Source organism: Molothrus ater, chromosome 2, assembly GCF_012460135.2.
Source record: "Molothrus ater isolate BHLD 08-10-18 breed brown headed cowbird chromosome 2, BPBGC_Mater_1.1, whole genome shotgun sequence".
NCBI classification, from domain to species: Eukaryota; Metazoa; Chordata; class Aves; order Passeriformes; family Icteridae; genus Molothrus; species Molothrus ater.
In genome coordinates this window covers 4549050-4570143 of record NC_050479.2, presented here as the reverse complement: position 1 = coordinate 4570143, position 21094 = coordinate 4549050, and the positions used below count along the sequence as shown (strand labels likewise).

General features: G+C 45.8%; 1 protein-coding gene across 1 annotated transcript in view; it reads right to left on the bottom strand.

Moving 5' to 3' along the window:
• Positions 1–14139, bottom strand: part of BACE2 (beta-secretase 2) — a 57463-nt gene extending 43324 nt beyond the window's left edge. Inside the window, exon 1 of the mRNA XM_036385543.2 lies at positions 13705–14139. Coding sequence (XP_036241436.1) covers positions 13705–14022 — 318 coding nt within the window. The 5' untranslated portion in view covers positions 14023–14139. The remainder of the gene's footprint in view (positions 1–13704) is intronic.
• Between the last annotated feature and the right edge of the window lie 6955 nt (positions 14140–21094).

Sequence of the window (21094 nt, the reverse complement as noted above, 5' to 3'; positions counted from 1 at the left end):
AAATCAGCCTTCTGAAACATGGAGTCAGATCCTCGTCTCTTCCCTCAACCTGAGACCCCTGTGAACACCACCACACTCCGTCTTCTGCTGTGATGGTGGCACTTCTGGATTGGTTTAGGGTAGAGACAGACTGTCTAACATAGGTGATGGGTATTGGGAAATTATTGTAAATCAAGTACACATATTTTTTTTTAGTATAAAAAGCTAACACCAGCCCAAGGGCGGTCAGTGTGCCTCAACCCAACCTGCTGGACAGACCTCAGCAGGTCAGAGAAAGAATGTGATAGATAAGAGAAAATAAACAACCTTGAGAACCAGAGCTGAGGAATCTCAACTTCTTCAGTCTCTGGGCTGGGAAAAAAGAGACTTTAATACCTCGGGAGCCATTTCAGCAACACAAGACCGGAGATGTCACCACCACCACCACAGAGTGTCACCACCACAGGGCAGACCTGCTGGGCACTGTCCAGCAGGCTTTTGAGCTCTTTGGGACACCAGATGGAGCTAAGGATGCTGTGGGAGGACCTGAGCAAGGCGAGAGCCTCCAGCTCCACAGTAAACAGGGCACTGTCTGAGGTTAAGTGTCTCTGTGGCTCTTCTGCTCACCAGCACGACTTAGGGCGTGATCTTTCTATAAAGTATAATCATGTCAAAGAGTTTTAAAGGTTGGGCTTTTTAAAGAGAGTCACAAAAAAAAGGAGAAATCATGCTACTACATTACCTTTCAGAATACAATATAAAGGAGGGTTTTTGCCTTTTTTTTTTCCTTGGGTTAAGGAAATGAAATCAGTAAGCCTACATTAATGTATTATACCCAGTGAATGATTACAGTTAGAAGCTGCATTCAGTTCAGAATTTCAATTTTCCGAGGCTTTTGCTCTCCAAAATTAGCTTCTGATTTATTTTGTCAGGTCATTCTTTTCTTTTTCTCTATTGCTCATTAGACTCAGTGAAACTGCTGTCAAATAAAATTAAAAAAAAGCATTTTTAACTCTTCTTCTTTACCTAGCTTCAGAAGTCCTACAGTTAAAAAGAAAAAAAAAAGAAGAAAAGAAAAAAGGTTGTTTTGAAACTAAATCAACTGCAGTAAAACCAAAACAGTTTTACACATATGCACAGAGCCAAGCCATGCTAGGCAAACTCAAGAAGGCTTGAAGTGACTAATTATTAAACCTTCCTCACCCAGTAGGTGAGTCACTGCCCATGTTTACTGTGCCATCTGGAAATAACAAAATTCATCAGGGGAATGAAGCCCATTCCTTATGCTCTTGAGCTTAGGCTAGGAGGCATCCCTAGCCTCATGAGCACTGCTATTTTTTTGTGATCTCCCTTCTGCCAAAGACAGCACAATCCCCTTGTCCTTCAGCAGCAGGCAGAAACCCTGCAGGAGAGGTTCAGTCCCACTCCTGTGTTCCCACCTTTTTTCAAAAGGCCTCCCTCATACCAAAGATCTGAACTTCAAACTCAATTTTAAACAAGATCCTGGCTTTCAAATTGCATTTCAAATCCATTTCAAACCAAGGGCCAAAGTTGCTCCTTCAGTACTTAAGAAGGTTTTTTGTTTTGGTTTGGTTTTTAGAGATGTTATTTACAAGAACATGGGGAATGGCTTCAAACTGGAAGAGAGTTGAGTTAGATGGGACATTAGGGAAAACTTCCCTGGGAGGGTAGAGAGGCCCTGGCACAGGGTGCCCAGAGAAGTTTTGGATGCTCCTGGATCCCTGGAATTGTCCAAAGCCAGGCTGGACACTGGGGCTTGGAGCAGCCTGGGACAGTGGAAGGTGTCCCTGCCATGGCAGGGGGTTGGAACAAGATGATCTCTTGAAGTTCTCTTCTGACCCAAGCCTTTCAATAATTCTTTGATTTGAAGGTAATGAGTAACACTGAAAACATGCTACATTTTGGAGGCAAATAGAAAGAAAACGAGACTTGCAGGACAGCAGTGAGAAAAATCAACTTTTTCAGAAGGCGGCATGCCAGGTCTGATCTCTCACCTCTCCTCCCCCCTTCACCTCACTCTTGTAGTGACACGATTCTTTCCAGGCTTTTTTTCCCCCCTCCTCTGTCAAGATGTTAGTTTTGGAGATGAGTGTTTTTTAGCAAAGGTTTTTCAGAGCCTGGAGAGCTGTGAGGAGGAGAGGTGAAAGCAGGACAGCCCTGACTCATCAAGTCTATCCCTTCTCCCTGGAATGAGCTTTTCCCAGCAGCGCTTCCATCCCCACTCTGTGGGGCACCACTCATTAGAGCATCCTCCTAGCTGCACTTGCTGCCTGCTTTCAGGAATTCCTCCTCATGCTTTTTTTGGTGCTCCTCTTCAAGGACACTGAATGCTTAGAGACATTTTCCAGTCTGTTCTCCTAAAATGTTCCAACAAACCCAAAGTGCAGAAGTTTTCCCTGGGTTTTCTCTATCTGCTCACCACAACAGCGAAGCAACCAACCTTGCCAAAACGTGGAAGTTGATGGATATGATGGCATGGGAACACCTAGATTGCTGATTAAGACAAGTTCAGGGCTCTGAAAGCAGCCTGTTCCTCCTGGAGGCCAGGAAAGTACAGCCAATGCCATGGTCACCCAATGAGATCCCTGGATTAGCTGGGATATTTGGGTATGGAGAGGTAAATAAACAAGCACACACCTTGGAAATCCAGCTATGAGCTCCCTGTACTTCAAGGCATGGCCTCTGCTATAAAAATGCCATGACTTGTTCCTCAGGCCTGGTTTGCAGCACTGCCAGACTTTATTTAACACGAGATCTGGGTTGTGTCAGCCTGAAAAGCCAATCCCACCCTCCTGAACTACCTCTTCCTCACCTGTCACAGCCGCTCCCACCTCTTTCCTGCCTTTCTGCCCAGAAACAGGCACCATCCCACACTCTCACACACCTGCTGGGCTGGCAGGATGGGAAAGGGACATGACTGGATCTGCCAGGGCAGGCGAGGGAAGGGAAGGAGGGAAAGATCAGGATAAAACCCACAGGTTCATCTGTGTCAGGCACAAAGACTGGAATTTGCTTATTGTGATCGTGTTTCCAGCTAGGAAAGTTGTGCCACACCTATGGGGAAGGCCAGGCAGCTTCCCACTGCTCTGTGCCATCTTTGGTGGCCACAGGAATGGGCACAGGGAGTCCCAGGTCCCAGAGCACAAACAAGGTGATGCAACTCCAGTGGTTTTATTTCCCTGGCAATTAATAAAGGGAATACAACAGATGGAAGGCTCCCCATTGCACCTGACCTATTTAGGATATTGCCATGCAGAGTTTGATTGTCATCATGGGTGTTCCTTGGAATTATACAAGGGAGTTCAAAGGCACAAACAGAAATCAGCTTTATGCTCCACATTAGCAGGAAGGACTATTTGATTGGGGGGGGGGGAGGGAAATAAAGAAAGAAAAAAAAAGAAGCTGTTAACCAATGTCATAATGATGTGTTTGATTAATTAAAAATAAGAATCATGCTTTTTATTCATATTTGTTCTAATGTTTCTACTTAAAATTTGGCAGGACAATTTAAAAGGCAGTTTTGATTCTCAAGTGAAATATGATATACTTTAAAAAAAATTCTCTTTTTTGAAAGCAACACTGTTAGAGAACAGCAGCACTGTTCCTCCCCTGCTGTTGGAGTAGTTTATTTCTCTCTCTCCTTCTCAAACATTCATACTTTCCTCTTTCCCCTGGCTAATACTGGAGAGGCAGCAGCTCTGGGAAATGAACCAGCTTTGCCCGTGGCTCATACATCATTACAATTGTTAACCAAGTTCCACTATAAAAATCTTGATTACACAGGAGAACACAGAGGCATGCAGGAACACAGCTTCATTTCCAGATACCAGATTGAGTTTGTAGGGCAGGAAGTTAAAAGACTTTGTTATGCTCTCGGGTTGATAAAGTCTGCCAGGGCACGCCATAACAGCAGCTCCCCACAACCCATTCCTCCACACAGCAACAATTCCAGTGCAGGAATAAGCTTCCTTCTGCTCTGGCCAGGGCTTACATCCCACTGTGTGATGATGGATGTGTGATAGGAGCTGGAATTGGATGGTCTGGAAGATCCTTTTCAACCCAAACCGTTCTATTCACAGCACTGGAGCTGATGGTGCTCAGGGCACTGGAATTGTGGAATTTTGCCCGCTGGCAACTTCAAATGCTCTTGTGCAAAGCTGCCACGGAGAAAAGCTCCCAAACCTGGACAAAAAGCTGCATCTGGTCACTTGCCAATGACCAAAGGTCATTCAAGGTAAACCTGAAGGCTCAGCAGAGTGCAAATGGAAGTTAATTTTAGCTGGAACGTGTAGCACACAGCAGCGTTCATAACCACAGCTCCTGAGAAATTCTGTGGACTCTCCCCATCCCCCACATGGTTTATCTCAGCGGTTCAAATGCAAAAATCTGGCGCTTTGGATCATGTGAAATGTTTGTGTTATTCCCTGAAGGACTTTGCTTCTGAGAAGTAATGAGAAGATTATTCTCTGACAGTTAAGCTGAAGCACTCTGACTGCATCAGATGTTACACTGCCCCAGCAGCTCCCAGACTTTTGGGAAGCGTGGCCACCTTTGAACTCCTCTGTCTTATTTGCAACCCAAGAGTGGCTGAGAAGAAAAATTAATGAATTGAATAAAAATCTCTTTAGTCAGAGAAAAGGTAGAATTGATGAATAATTTTTCTGACACGCCTCACACTTCACTCTTTCCTGTAGCAGACATCTACCAGGCAGCACAGTGAATAAAAGCACTTTCCAAGCCATGCTTAAGCAGCACAGTAATACTGCCCTGAACAGCTCAAGCTGCTGTGGAGTGTGCTCTGGCTTGAATCCTGGAATCATGGAATGGTTTGGGTTGGGAGGGACCTTAAAAATCATCTCATTCCAACCCCCTGCCATGGGCAGGGAACCTTCCACCAGACCAGGTTGCTAAAAGCCCTGTCCAGCCTGGCCTTGAAAAGATGCCACAGCTGTTAATTTGTTATACTGCAGACACTGACAGTCAAGGTTTCTGTATCAACAGGTATCATAGTGGAACTCTGGAAGTAAAGTTTCCATTTACATAGATAAAAAAAGTGAGGGAAAAACCTCCCTCGGGATTTCACAAAGTCACAAGTTTGAAAACAGATCAAAATCCTGCAGTCAAAACAAAACACTCCAGTATTTTATTTTTTTATACCAAAACTATCACTGGCAATGGCATTCTTCAAATTCTTTTCTTCCCAAATGCCACAATAAAATGTTCAAGTTGGCACATGCAGGACGCAAGCTCCCATACAATGACAAAGCAGGTAAGCCTTTTGTTCCTTTAGAAACCCCAGATCCTGATCTTTTCTGGTGTGAAGCTTCTTATGGAAGCAAAGTAGGAAGCAGAAGAGCCTGGGTGGTGAAAAAATTCTCACATCTGGCCTTGACCTGAGCCTGAGCACTAGGTGGGCTCCAAGGTGCTCTGCTGAGAGCCACTCTCACAGGCAGATCCACTCACAAATATCAAGGAATTATCTGAGAGATGGCTGACAAAAGCATCCAATTATTTTTCCCCTGTCAAATGGCAGGAGCTGGCCTTTAATCCCTCCCTCGAGTGGAAAGGTGACTCTCAGTTCTTGAGTTGTCATGTCTTTTTCTTAAAAGCAAAAATGCCAGTTTTGGATCCATAAGGATGGATTCTTCTCTGTATTTAGGGAGGAGAAGCTTACCAAGTGTTGCTGCAGCCTTAATACCTTTCCTCTTTTAAAATAAGGCCAGACTAAGATGTGAGACCAGCATTTTCCCTGAACACATTGCAATCTAGCTTAATAGCACATTTTGCTAGTAAATAGGTACAAAAATAAGCCAACCATAAAGCTAAATAAAATCAACTAATTTTAGTACTCACAAGCTGAGCAAAGAGGACGAAATCTACAAGTAATTTGTTTTTCACAATATCAAATTATTAGTAAGCAGTGGTGAGGGGAAAAAAGGATTGCAGAGTGCAATTACTGTCTTAACAGATTCCCTTCAAAAGGGCCTAATTATGACACATTAATTGTATTCAGTGAATTGTAATTTTCACTTGAATAAGATCTTTTTCCCCCATCTAGCTTGTTTTCCTCAACTTCCCTCCCCATGACACCCCACAGGTTTCATCTGTTAGAGAAGGACTCTTAAAAAAAAAAAAGTCTAGAACATTCATCCCCAGCTGCCCTTTCTGTAAAATACTCTTAGACATAAAAAAGGCAGCGAGAGCAGTGGGAAAGAGGCAAGATGAAGAATGAGGAAAGAACTCTGAGGGTGGAGTGAGAGAAAAAGGTGCTATTTTATCAGCCTTTGGCAAAAGAGGGAGCAAACATTGACTCTGGCCCGAGGCTTTCTGAAGGCTCCAGGGCTGACTTTGCTACGTGGCTGCTCTGGGATGTGCACGGCCAAAAATCTATCAGAGAGCCACACCTGGGGCAAGGCTGCTGAACTGGCTGGGCCTGTGGGCAGCAGAATTGCTCTCAGCCTAAGGAGTAGGAGTTTTCAGAGCTCCTTGGTGAGGCTCTTCAGGCGATGCCATCTCAGGACTTCTGCTGATCAGAGTGACCCTGAAATGTGTTAGAAAATCTCTTTTCCCAGCCTGGCGGTCAAAGAAGGAGTCAGAACTCTTCTATTCTCATTATCAAAGTTGTTTATTGTTTCTTATCGATAAAATTCTTTCTCTGGCCTGCCAAGGTCCGCTCAGCACCATGCAACTACAGCATCATCAAGCTCCAAATCCAGAGGATTTCCCCATGCACCCCACAGATCCCTCGGGGTGTTGTTGCCAGCCCATCTCAGGCCACTCTGCTGCCAGCCAGGTCAGAGATCACCAGCAGTCAGACATGTGCCACAACAGCTCCAGTCTGCACCAACCCCACAGCTTTGATTTGGCTGTGCTGGCACCTGCTTGGCACAGCGAGGGATGCAGCAGCCTGGCATTGTCAGAACCCAGGAAATTCCTCTGGCTGCCCTGGAGGACTCCAGACTCTGCCCTGAGACTTTGGCACAGAGCCCAAGACCCCTGTGCCTCTGATTTTAACCCATGGAGCAAATTACCACCTGAAGAATGAAGAATTACAAGTCAAGAGAGTTTAAGTAGAATAATAGTAGTTTTTCACAGGGTGAAAAACAGATTTTTGAGGTTTTTAGAATGGGCGCTCGGAGTCCAAAGATGGAGGAATTGAGCGTGCCCTGTCCTTCCTCTTTCTTCTTCCTAGCTTCCATGTTCTGGGTGATGGTGGCACTTTTGGATTGGTTTAGAGTAGAAGCTCACTGTCTAACATAGGTGATAGGTATTGGAAAGTAATTGTAAATACTGTACACGTAGTTTTTAGTATAAAAAGATAACACTGCCCAGGGGGCAGGCAGAGTGCCTGGACTGTCTTGCTGAATGCACCTCAGCTGGACAGGAGAAAGAATTTTACAGATAAGATACAATAAACAACCTTGAGAGAGAGAATTGAAGAGCTCTGACTCCTTCTTCGACTGCCAGGCTGGGAAAAGAGACTTTCTAGTGGATCTCAGGGTCACTGTGACCAGCAGAAATCCCGAGACCCCAGTGAGCCGTGTCCCGCCAGCCCAGCTCCTCAGCACCACGATCCAGTCTTGCAGAGAGCTGTGATGGAGGCACAGGCAGAAAGGAAAGTAAGATCCATCTGGGCTGCTTTAAGTGCTTTGAAGGGCACTGAGCTGATGGATACAATTTCAGGTGTAAAAGTGACCTTAGAACGTGTTCTGTGTTTGCTTCACCAGCTTGGATCTACAGAGCAAACCCAGGCTGGAAAGCAACAAGACGTAGGACAGGCCTGTCAATAGCAGGAAAAAACACTTCCTTCTTTAAGGCAGCTGAGAGCTGCCTCCTTTACTTTGAAGATTTGATCTCAAGCCCTAATCTGTGCTGAAATAGAAGCAACAAGTTCCTTCACTTATTTACACAAGTTGTTTGCATGATGAAATCTGTATTTTACAGCCAGTAGGAAAAGGGGCAGAGAGGTCTCTCTGACTCCCACTGGAGAGGCACATGTGAGAGCCATTGTAGCAGCTTCCTTTTTCAAACAGAGCTGTACTTGACGATGACCAGACAGCACTTCAGGTCAGACTCGTTTCACTTACACTGAGTGAGAACATTTCAAAAATTATAATATGTGGGGGCAATGTAATAGCTAAGGTGGCCTCAAGTACTCAAAGTCGTAAGTGCTCTTCAAGGAAATGTAGACCTCTGCAAGGTGTAGTAGCTTTTAAATCTATCTTGCCAGATGCAATCCCTAGAGCTCACAGTCCTCTGGTTAGAGAGGGGAGAAAAAGGGAAAAAAAAAAAAAAAAAACCACAAGAAAAACCCAAATAAGAAAAGAAAGATTTCTTCCTTAATAATCCAAATGACACAAACACATGGAAATTCCACACGGGCTGTCTTTCATCCACTGTTTCATTTCCATCTCATTTCTACTTCAAATCCCAACCAATTTACACTTTGTTCAAGGAAAACAGTTATTTGCATGCCCTCTACTTTCCTCTTTCCAGATTTAACTGATGCTTTTTCCTTGATAAGGAGTGAAATGCAAAGTGGTAGAAAATGTGAGCCTGGCACCTCTTTACACCACCCCTGCTCCTCACAACAGCTCTTCTGCCCTGACACACCAGAATCTGAATTCAGGATTGCCTCAAGCAGAGCCCCTGGATAATAAAGCTTCCATCAGTTCTCTGAGGAGGAGAAAGCTCCTTTAAAGGAACAATTAGTGAGGCTCTAATCCCTAACTCTGGGAGAGAAGAGCATCCTGAGGAATGACCATGGTGGGCCTCTTCCACTGAGTGTAAGCAGCACTCATATTTTGGGTTATTTTATAGTACAGCCTCTACTACTCCCACACAGCCTCTTTTGCCAGGGCTAATTTTGGATGGAAGAAGGTGCTAGAATGCTAATTTGTAAAGGCAGGGGCTTTTTGCTTAACCCAAACCTGGTATGTTTGCTTGCTTGTCTTGGGTCAAAAACACATCACAGCCCACCAGGCCACAGCTGTTCACTGGATTAGTCCTGAATTACAACTGCCAGGTCTTTATTTTGCAGGTATCCAATAACAACAACCACCAAAATAGACTCAAATCACCATTTAAAAACAGGAATATTTTTGCATTTCAATACTATTTCCACTAGACAGATCTGGAGGGATTTTGACACTGCCACCTCAAAACACTCCAACGCACCACAGAAATTGTCTTTGCTTCTCAGGCTTTTGTTTCTTCAGCTTTCATAAAGAACTCAAAGATAAATACAAAAGACCTTAGTAATTACTAAAAAAAAGAAAAAAAAAAAGAAAGAGAGACTTGAGATGCAACCTGCCTTCTGATAATTGAACAAAGAAAGATCACATTTTAAAACTCCTTGTGTCTAGAAAGACAGTGAGACCCTTTTCAGCAAAATTAAGAAAGTGGAGCTGAGCTTGTTGGGCAATAGCACAGCACCAGAAATCAGATTACAAGAGCAGCTGAATCTTTCCTCACATCTTCATTCCTTTCAACACTCAGGGAATGAGAGCTACCACCAATTAAGGAATAATGGCTGCAAGTTCAGAACTTGTTAATGTGTGTGTACATCACCCTCAAAACATGAAGCCATAAATTCTGACTCCATGACACACTAGAGGTATTTAATACATATCCTTCTTTATCATTCCTCTCTTTAATAGCTGGAAGAAATGGAAGGGAAGATAACCTCCCACCAATTATGTAGGAACTGAAGTTTGTGTTTTGCAGCAGGGGCCGTTAGACCCAACATCCACACTGACCTTAAAACTTAGGAGCAAGTTTATAGAAGGAGGTTTTGCTCACCCCATGCACAGAACAAACTGCCATTAGGATAAACAGCAGATTTAAAAGCCTCTTCATGAACAGAATGAAGAACTGACACTGAAAGAAAGGAGCTGTGGCATTCAGAGCACAAGTTGGATCCTTCTGTGGTTAATGAGACTGGAGCTCTCAGGGGCCGTGTGCCTGGTCTCTCTTTCACAGAGAAGTTGCAGGATTAAAATTTACCTGTTCTCAATAAAAACACAGCTTGGAAATGCAGTGAGATCAGGAGGACCCTTGTACCACCACCTTGTACAAGAGGCAAGATGAGGCAATGGTACTGTCCCTGCAAACATTTAATGCAGTCCAGATGGACTTCAAGAAAGCTGTGAAAAACATGAGGTTTTTTAAAGAGTTTGACTATTCTTTTGGTCAAAAGCTTGTAGGAGAAACAAAATTAATATGAAGAGAACTGAAGATAGCAAAAAAACCTAAATGATCTTAGATTCAGTTTCTCACAGTTCTCATAATCTCAGGGTAGGCAAAATAATAAAAGATAGAGCAAAGGAATTCCATTGGATTATTTAAAGAAATAGCTGAGAACACTGCACACAATTCATATTGGGCTCTTGCCACCTCTTACTTAAATCTGGAACTGGAAGAAGTGCACCTATGCAGACAGGTATAAAGCCCATAATCCATCAGGAGTAGGACACATCATTATACATCCATGAAATAAGGGACAAATACATCACACCCTTCAATACAACAGACTGTTCTCACCTTTCACATAATTCTTAAGTAGGTCTATATATGAATGAATAAGAATTAGTGGGAGTAATAACACTTGACACCAACCTGGTAACTGGTCTGGAGATCTGATAGGATTAGGAAGGATACTGTATCATAAAACTGGAAATGATCAGATACACTTTGGCTGCAAACACTTGCAAAACTGGATTGACTGCATTGAAGTTTCCTGTCTTGGAAATAAAATAAATTTTGACTTCACACAGCTGCTCTATTTTTGTACCGTCAGAACAAGTGTTTCAGAACTGCCATTGTGAATCGCAGCTCTGTGCTCTGTTTATCTGCTATATGACAAATCAGAATTGGAACGAAAGCCAAAAAGTATGCCTTAAATGACCTGAAAAACGAAATTCTGTCATAGTAGCTTCCTTCCAAGAACAGGAATTAAAAAAGGAAAATTTCTAAAAATGCAGCTGAGCAGTAAAGCAAGTCCTGTAGTGCTGAAGCCTTTCACAAATGTTCATTCCCCGTTCTGGCACAGCAGCTTCCAACACTTGACGCACACGCTCCCGAAGCCACTGGGCACCAACACTACTGTAACCACCACATCAAATCTGCTTTCTCTTCTCACAGCCTGCTGCATGCTCGTGGTCCACCAGTGCCCTGGGAGCATTTCCCCATCTCTTTGCTCCCGTGCAGAGCAGCAGCTGTGCCGTGCACCTTTCTGCTCCGCGAGAGCGGGAGCGCAGCCGCACTGCTCCGGCGCTCCTCGCTGCCAGCATCCTCCTTCCTCCTTGGCAAAGTGTCAGGGCAGCTCCCAGGGCAGCTCCCTGGCACAGGCCTGGCTCAGGCAGGCAGCTGGGAAGCCCCAGGTTGGAGGGGTGCAAGAGCAGAGCAAGGTGTCCAAGCATCACTTTGCAGCGCGGCTGCTGACGTGAAGCGAAGTCAGGCTGGGAGGAGCATTTAAATCAGGAAAAGATTTTCTTTTCCTACACCATCATGCACAGCCCACTCCCAACTCCAGCAACCACTTGCCCAAGGAGCTTAACACAATCCAACGCTTGGCACTATCCAGACACTTGCTTTTAGTAGCAGCATGTGAAGCGTTCAAGTACCAACAGTAGCAGCTTTGTGGCTTTATACTACTCGTTGCAAAGCAGAAAAAACAGCAAGTACATTGGTGATCTTTAAGTCTTCTGATTTCAGGCAGGGAACAAGATAACAAATTCATCCTCATCAAAAGTACAGAATAAATTCTAACTGCACTCCACTGAGTCATTACACACCAAGATCTGGTTGGGGAAACAGAAGCATTTATAATCTTACTTACAACCTCAGTGGGTCTACTTGTGAATAAAACCTCACTTGTGCTAAACCAGTGGTAGTCTTTAAAATAACTAACTTTGCAAGAAGTCAGAACTAGTTCAAAGTAGTAAAATCTTTGCAATCAGATTCAAAGCATGGGTTTTTTATGTGGAAAAAAATAAAAATCAGAGGCAAGTCTAGCTGAAACCTTCCATCACCTGTAATACAAGTGATACGAGCTGTTAAGCATAAGTGAACCCTGTGGGTGTACTGAGGGCAGCACATTTCTCCCTCTTAGACCTCCAGTCATATTATGAAAGGCTTGTCACATTTTTCCCTTCTCCATTTCTTCTCATTTCAGAATCCCCCTAGACATGTAAGGAGATAATATGCTTGAGAGCCACTTTTCCTACCTGAAGTTATTTTTTTCATCTAGGACATGCTGAATTGGGTGATTAGTCCAATCAAATCTGGTGCCTCGATTCTGGCAGAAGCCAATATTGAATGTTAGAATGTTCCCTGGAGTTATGAAGCACACACCACACCACACTAACAGAACTAGTCAAATATGCATCACTCAACATGGAGGAAAAATTATTTCATTACCTCCATGGCTACTGGGCCACACCTTGATATGTCAAACCTAGTTACTTTTTTTTTTTTTAATCTCTATTTATTGATCATAAAACAATGCCAGCCTTTCTCAATGCATGCATTGATCCCAGTGTGATACCTTTTGATTAGAGAGATGATGTGGCCAATCCCCTTACACTCAAGGGGCAAAAAAAGAAAGAGCTCCCAGACATCCAAAAATGCAATGACGGCTGAACACTCCCCATTGGCCGCGCATTTTGGCATTCATTGGCTTTTTATTACGTAGGGGAGTTAAGCAGAAGAATAAAGATTTTTTTCTTTCCTGTCTACATTGGGAACCTCAGGACCTAAACTCCTGAAGCAAACACAAAGTTCTGAAGGAAAGCCCCGAGGGCTCTCAGGAAATTAATCCCCACTCAGCTGACTAGTCATCCCACCAGCAGCCCAGCACCGCTCCTCTTGGGATCTCATGACACAGATGAAAGAGCAACGGCAAAAAAAACCCCCAAAAAACAAAAACCAACCAAAAAAAACCAACCCCCCCCCAAAAAAAAAAAAACCCAAAAAAACAACCCAAAAGACCCCCCAAAAACCAAAACAACACCAAAAAAATCAACAACTCGAAACAAACTTCAGCCACACTGGTGGAGGCAGAGGGGGAAGATTCAAGGCAACACGGTTTATCTGAAAACAATATTCAGAACACACAGGTTCTTTGCCCCGTTAATGAGCAGCACTCGCATTCCCGACAGAAGGGGCTGGTTGTGTCCAGCCATCACTTAGTTTAGCAGGAAGATGCCGAGTGATTCTCCCGGGAGCACCGGGAAGAGCTACCAGAACACCCAATCACGACGCAGAGCAGCTTAAAAAAGCAAAGAATAACCAAAAAAGCATCTTCTGTCTCTAAAACACGGTCAGTTCCACTGGCAGAGCAACTCGCTTCGGATCCAAGCGCCCTGACAGAGCCTACAAGAAACCCTGGGGACCAGACCCGCAGATTTCCCGAGCAGGGGCAGGACAGGGCAGCCGGGGGATGCTTCTCTCCTTTCTCCCCTCCCTGCGGGTCCGCGGAAAGTCGCTGCTGCTGCTGCTCCCCCGCGCCGGGCACCGGCCCCGTCTCCCGGCAAGGGAGGGCGAGAAAGGGGAAGGGAGGAGGCGCCAGCGCCGAGCTCCGGGACAAAGTTGCGTTGGAGCCGGGGGGGTGGGGGCCGAGTCGCTGCCACCCCGGAGAAGTTCGGCCCCCTCCTCCCCATCCCTCCCGGCGCCCCCAGCCCGCAGCCCCCGGCCCGCTCCTACCGCCTGCGGCGGGGTCCCGATCAGCATCTCCAGGTAGTAACCGCGGCCGGAGTCTCCCTGGAGGTTCTCCACCATGGCTAAAAAGTTGAGGGTGCCGCCGGGATCCGAGGCCAAGGCCAAGCCGTCCGCAGCGCCCGGGGCATCCTGCTGCCGGCTGCCGCTCGCCGGCCGCAGCACCACCGGGGCGGGCGGGGACCCGGCGGGGGCGGCGGGGTGGGACACGCGGAGCGGGAGGGAGAACAGTGCCCTGCAGAGCCCCGCGGTGCCGGCCAGGAGCAGCAGCAGCAGCAATCCGGGAGCCGCCAGCGGCGTCCCCATCCCGGGAGCCGGGAGTCGCTTCCCAAGTGCGGCGGCTCCGGCCGGAGGCAGCCTGGCTGCCAGACTGGAGCAGCCGAGGGAGGGGGAGGAGGAGGAGGAGGAGGAGGAGGAAGAAGAAGGGAGCGGCTTACCCACGCCCCGGCTCCATCTCCCCCTCCCCCGAAGCGAGCTCCTCCTCGCGTTTCTCCCGCACGGCCCCCGGGCAGCCGGAGCGCTCGGAGCTCCGGGGGCCGTGCGGGGAAAGTTGCTCCGACCCAGCGCCCACGGGAGAAACTTCCCGGCTCGGCTCGGCCCTGCCCTGCTAAGGGAGCCGATGGCAAGGCGGGGAGAAAAGTTTCCGAAAGCCCTAAAGGGAGAGCGGCGGAGCGGGGAGCGGCTCCGGTCCCCTCCCGGTACCCGGGGCTCCGGCAGCGCCGTGCGGAGCCGCTCCCATCGCCACCCCCAGGGAGCGGGGCTGGGGTGGGCAGGAGGAGGTGGAGGTGGGGATGCGGGGTCACTCGGGGATGCGGGAGTGTCCCCGTGTGCGGTTCACACGGCTGGGGTGTGTGTGTGTGTTTGTGCGTGTGGAAATTCAGCTGCTGCACCGGCAGGAGCGAGGCACGCAAGGCGTCTGCTTGAGAGAGCATGCGAGGCTTTAAATGTCTTCATCATGCACGGAATTAATAACGGCAGTCAAGTGAGGCCTTTTGAAAGATGGGAACACTTAGGGTGGAATTAATCTCGACATCTCTGGAGTAATGGCAGTGCCTGATGGATCGCTGGATGGAGCGGAGAGTCCAAAAACCTTGAAATGTAACACTGGGCAAGTCTAAGCAGAGTCACTCTGTGGCTGTTTCTGGCTCTTCCCCCAGTCCTCGGCTGTAGATAAAGTTGAAGAATATGCAGCTGAAGTCATGTGTAGTCTCGGTGTCCCCTGATCAATTTGCTGTCCTGGGCAGCCACCTGGTCTCTCCCTGTGTGTAAATCTGTGCAGAACTGTGTGCACTGAGATCCCTTCTCTGCCAGACTAAACTGAAAGAGCTCCCCCCTTCCCTTCCTTGAGCTGGAGTAATCGTCCACAAGATTTCCAGGTGTTTCACAGGTATTAAATGAAGTTTTATTAAGAGGTAGACAGTGTTCATTCCTGGGAAGGCTGTTTGGGGGAAGGATAATTGGCTAAGGCTGTTAACTGTAGGCATTTGTCAGAGTTGCTCAAAGAGGATAATCCTTAAAAAGAAAGTGGGAGCCCACCTTCCCTTGCTGAAGGAAAAGAAGTGTTTTCACATTTTTTCACTGATGTTTTCGTTACTCTGGCTCTGTCACCTCAAATCTGGAGCCCTTTGTAGGGCTTCCCTTGGATCAGTTCAGTGCTTCTGGTGCAGGTGGATGCTTTTCCTCCTGCAGCCATGGCAGCAGGGGGATGCAGACCCCGTCCTGGCTGGTGGAGCTCTCAGAAAAGAAGGAAAATGCTGCAGGGGAAGCCTGCAACGACCGTGGCCTGGCTGGGGGCTGGAGGAGAGGTTATAAATGAAACTTCCTCTCAGGAGGTTGTTGTGCTTGTGGGAAACCACACACCTTGGTAAGAGGTGAAATTGTGCGAAGTTCCCCTGCTGCACAAAGCTTTCTATTTGCCTGACAAGTAGGAAGGTGAAATATTGCAGCCCTGCTCTGTCTGGTCCCACCTGCTCCAGACAGAGGGAAAATGCTGCTGGGGGCTGATGGCAGCTGAACACCTGAGGGAGTGGCAGCCAGGCTCACACAAAGAGGTTATCTCCGGGGTGCTGCAGTAATGGCTTTTCCTAACGTGGCTGGGATAGTGACAGGCTGCATTGTAGGGCCTGTCTAGTCACAGCTGAAGCCAAAGGGGAATTAAAATGCTCGGGGCTCTTCATGGGTGAGCTGAAAAGTGGAGAAATGCCCCCGCCCCTTTGGAAAAGGGAATGGGAAAAGTAATCAGGAGTATAATTGAACACCCCCTCAGAGTGGTAGGGATGTATTTAGAACAGTCAGCAGCTATGTGCATTTTGTTTTAATTCTTTTACAGTACAGTAAGTCTTCCCCCTTGCTGCTGTTGCTAAGATACATTACCACACTCCTGGCTAAAGCAATTCCAGCCAAAGGAGTGCATAGTTTTCAGAGCACAGAAGATATAGCATAGCCTTTAAGTGTTGAAGAGAAAACTTGTCCTTTTTTTTTCCATGCTGTTTGGTAAAAGTTCTCCTCGTCCTGTTTTCCACAGCCCTGGATCAGTCTCACAGTAAATGCTCATCAGGCAGCTGCTGTGTATGAGATGCTGTGTGTGAAACCTTCCTGCCCTCCCATGGCATCATCCCAGCAGGGCTGGCGTGCAGGATGGGGTTTCTGCCTTGCCTCCCTTGCTCCTTTATTTATTTAAGCATCTGAGAAGGATTAGGCTGTGCCACGTACAGGTGAGAAGTTCCAGTGCATTTCTGAATGCTGGCAGGAATGGGCCTTGAAAGTGCAATGTGAACAGCTGCTTGGGAGAGGAGATGTAAAAAAAGTCCTCCCAGAGAGCCAAATGTGACTGCATCCAAGATATTCCTCAGAGGGGAAGTCATCTGTATGCAATGAGTGCCACAGTCAACATGCACATTTGGGTTTTTTATGTATCACAGAAAATAAATGAAATGCCAGAAATAGACTCAAGTTTAAGTGTCTGTACACTTTGTGTTCGACAATATTTGGTGAATCTTGTTTTTCTCTATTTTTGTGATTCCAAATATGTGTTCTTCAAGTAAATAATAATAAAAACAATTTTAAGTATCATTCTCCGTGAATAGGCCTTTCTTTTTTCTTCCCTTAAAGTCAGCTGTCTAAATATAACTTTTCAGGTAAATCTTGACTTTAATCCAACTCTGTATTAATTCAATTTGATGGCACCATGGTGCTTTAAACCTTGAGCCACTTGACAGTGAATTAACATTCGTGTCTATAACACAACCAGTATTTACAGGATACAGAGCACAGAAATGCAGCTGCTCTGTGCAGTGGACAAGCTGTGTGAACTCGGTCAGAGGGGGAGAGTTGCTCTGTGGAGATGTTAAATGAGGCCTGTTGAGAAAAGCAGCAGGAACAGAGAAAGCATCTGAAGATGCAGAGGAAGTGCTGGAGCTGATCTGAGCAGAAGGAACTGTGTGTGGCTAAAAAGAGATCTCTCCCTCCCCAGGAGGAAGCTATTAGGGGACTGCTCAGATCGAAGTGTTTCTCTGCCCAGCTTCTGAAGGAGTCAGGCTGACCTGTGCCAGTGTTACACAATGATAAGGGCAGATGGCCACAAAGACTTCTGTCCTAAAACTGCTGTGTCTGCTTTCTGTGTTCTTGCTCTTAGCATAATCAATACTTTGGTTTTAAGAAGAGTGATTGTTCCTTACTGTAATTCCACAACGCTCCTGAAGGAAACCCAGCTGGGCCTGCAAAGGGTTAATTCACAGAATTCAGTAGCCCAAGGAGAGGAGGGGTTTTGTTCTTCCTGGACATGACTGGGAAAAGGTCTTCTCTGTCTGTGGCTGTCTTGCAATCAGCTTTTTCATATTTTAGGCCTATTCCAGTGAAGTATTGCTTGTACAAGATGAGTGTAAACAATCAAGGGGCAGCAGAGGCCACGGGGTCTGGCTCTGCTTTGTGTCTGCCAAGGCTTGGCTCTGTTTGTCCTCAAAGGCCATGAATAAAACAGCTGGCCCATGGGATGAGAAATGTGCCCCTCAGGAGAGCTGCTCCAGTGGCATTCCTGGGGCTCTGAAATGTCTCCTGTTCCAAAGGGGGGCCATGGACACTTCTGGGACTTTTTAAAGGATGGAGTGTCTGCCCTGTGTGTAGAGCTCGTGCAAGATGAATCTTGTGGCTGAAGATTCTGTGCTTGGGGATGTAGGTGCAAATCCTTATCACCATCCAACTCTTTATTTTGGGTAGAGGATCTGTGGGTGGGGGTGCCTTCTTTGGTCACTGTACAGCGAGTTTTCTGCATGATGGTATCTCCCTTTGGCTGCAGCTGAACACGTGAGCTGTTGTAGAGCCAAGATGGTCAGAGGGATGGAGGGATGGAGCTGCTCTCCTGTGAGGAAAGGCTGAGGGAATTGGGATTGCTCAGCCTGGAGAAGAGAAGCTTCAGGGTGACCTAATTTGGGCCTTCCAAGAAAGATGGGGAGAGACTTTTTGCAAGGGCATGTAGTGACAGGACAAAGGGGAATGGCTTCAAACTGACAGAGAGTAGTTTAAATTGGATGTCAGGAAGAAATTCTTCCCTGTGAGGGTAGTAAGGCACTGGAAAAAGCTGCCTGGAGCAGCTGTGGCTGTCCCTGGATCCCTGGAAGTGTCCAAGGCCAGGTTGGACACTGGGGCTTGGAGCAACCTGGGACAGTGGAAGGTGTCCCTGCCATGGCAGTGGGGATGGAACTGGATGAGCTTTAAATTTTCATCCAATCCAGACCATTCCATGATTTTATGATCTCTTTTTCTCTAACAAAGTGGCATGTTGTGGAGTTTGCAGGGTCCCCCAGGACAAGGTGAGAGATGAATGAATCTCACTCCATGTTCTCAGAAGGCTGATTTATTATTTTATGATATTATATTAAAGAATGCTATACTAAAACTATTCTAAAGAAAGAGAAAGGATACAGACAGAAGGCTTAACAAGAATGAATAATAAATACTTGTGACTGTCTCCTCAGAGTCTGACACAGCTGATGGTGATTGGTCATTAAGTTAAAACAATTCACATGGAACCAGTCAAACATTCCCCTGTTGGTAAACAATGCCCAGACCGCATTCCAAAGCAGCAAAACACAGGAGCAGCAATCAGATGTTTTCATTCCTCTCTGAGGCTTCTCAGCTTCCCAGAAGAAGAAATCCTGGCGAAGGGATTTTTCAGAAAAGATGACAGTGACAGTGTGTGACCAATCAAAGGGCAGAGATGCAAAATGCTCCTTGTTTTGTGCTTGTCCCAGTGCAAGGGCAGGGGGGCTGTGCAGAACCCGTGATCCCTCCTCTGTGGAAAGGAGGAAGAACCAAGGAAGGAGAGGCACAAACAGCTGCAGGTCCGAGCAAAGCCTGCTCAGACCACATGGTCTCAAAGGGCAGCACAGAGCTCAGGCTAAGGGAAGGCTCATGAACACCCTGCTGCTACAGCACCACTGATATATTCAGTATTATGTTTACTTTGAATGCTTATCACCTTCTGTTTGGGAATTTCTGGTCTGGTGTAACTCATTGCTGCCTGGGGAGCTCCCGCCCCACATCTGAGCTCATGATAAATGCATTGACCACTCTCACAAAAGTGTTGTTTCTGCTCAGAAAGTTCTGCAGGCTTCCTCAACTCTATTCTGCAGCTGGCACCAGGGAAGAAATAATTTGTGGGTTAGACCTTCAAATGATCCAATATCGACCTTCTGATTCCAGACCTTCCTACACCACAAACAGCAATGGTTATAAATTCATAAACTATGAAAAATTAAACATGCAGTGAACTACAACAGTGCTTTAAAAACAACACAGGGAGAGCTGGCACTGCTGAGGTTACCCAGATATAAATGTGGGGCTGCAGCCCACTTGCCCAGAAGTGGTGGAGTATTCATTTATTAATAGTGAGAATTGCAAGAATAGTTTGTTACTGGGAAATCACTCAGTTTGGTTAAGACTTTTCAGAAGTGCTTGGATTCCACAGTGTTTGCTTGGAAGTGGAGGACTTGGGCTAGAGAACCCTCAAGGAATTCTAGACAATAGCTGTTCAACTGGAAAATTCAAGAAATAAAGGAGCTCACACGTGGCAGAATTAGTTCCTGCAGCCTGTCTTTATGATCTGCTGGGTTTTGTGGTCCACCTTTCTTTATGACCCTGATGCTGACCCTGGCAGAGCCTCTGCAGCCTGGGAAATTTTGTCATAATCTATGAAAATCTGCAATTTCCTTAACTTGGGGTCCTCAACTCACTGACTGCCAGCTGGGCATAGAAATTCCTTCCCTTCCTCTCTTCCTGGGCCAGTACATTTCTGGATTCTGGTTTAGTTATGCTGTAAATTCAGTAAATTGTAGTAAATTCAATCTGAAATGCTGAAGGCTGAGCAGGTGCCTGAGTGATTCTGGGATGAAGGAGAATTAGGAGGGACAATCTAAGTACATGTAATTAGTGGGATTAATTAAAGATTTTTTTAACACCCTGGGGATTTTATGATAAAAAATTATTTGCAACCTGACGATGTGTTCTTGGTTTTTCATTTTTGGCTTTTTGGTTTTGAAATTTTACTTTGTTTATGAATTTTTTGGGGTTTTTTTTTGTTTTGTTTGTTTTGGTTTTTTTGGTATGTTTGTTTGGATTTTTTGTTGGTTCTTTTTGTTTTGTTTTGTTTTGTTTTGTTTTTGTTGGAGTTTTGGTTTTTTTAAATCCAAAATAGTAATAGAAAAACACTGGAAAAAATTGTTACACTCTTCCCCGTGACCTTGATCAAAATAACTTATTCTGTATCCCATTTCTCTCAAATTAAAAAAAACCAAACCCAACAAAACCCATTAAAAAAAAAAAAAAAAACAAAAATGAGCTCTGCTTTTCCAAAATTATTAGAAAGGTTGAAGTTTCTCAGTTCATGCATGTAAAGACAAACATGTGCATGACAAATGAAAATGTCACCAGCAAAGCAGTCCACAGGCACGGAAACATTCTTGGCTTCTAAGCCATGGGGAAAACCTGCTGTACCAAAGAGAGGTTTGCATCCATCAGCTCTGCAAAATGAGGTCTTGTTGTCATCCTCCTGGGCCTCTGGAGATCTCTGAGATGCCAGGGAAAGGTGGAATGGAATTGTGTTTTGCAGAGTGAACTTCTAGTTCAGGATGTACCAGGGTATATTTAGACTTTTGAGTGTTTGTGTTAATGATAAACCCAAAATGCTACTTAAAACTCACACATACTTAAAAAAAAAAAAAGTGATAATGAACTGTTTTCAGTTGTGAATGTTGGACTTTCTGCAGGATAGAGCTGAAAAATGTTTAGGTTTTAAGGTTAAGTAAGTCAATAAGGAAAAGGGCTGTTATCCTGCATTTACCTGGTAATGACAGTAATGAAATGGTCCAGGAAAAAAAAAAAT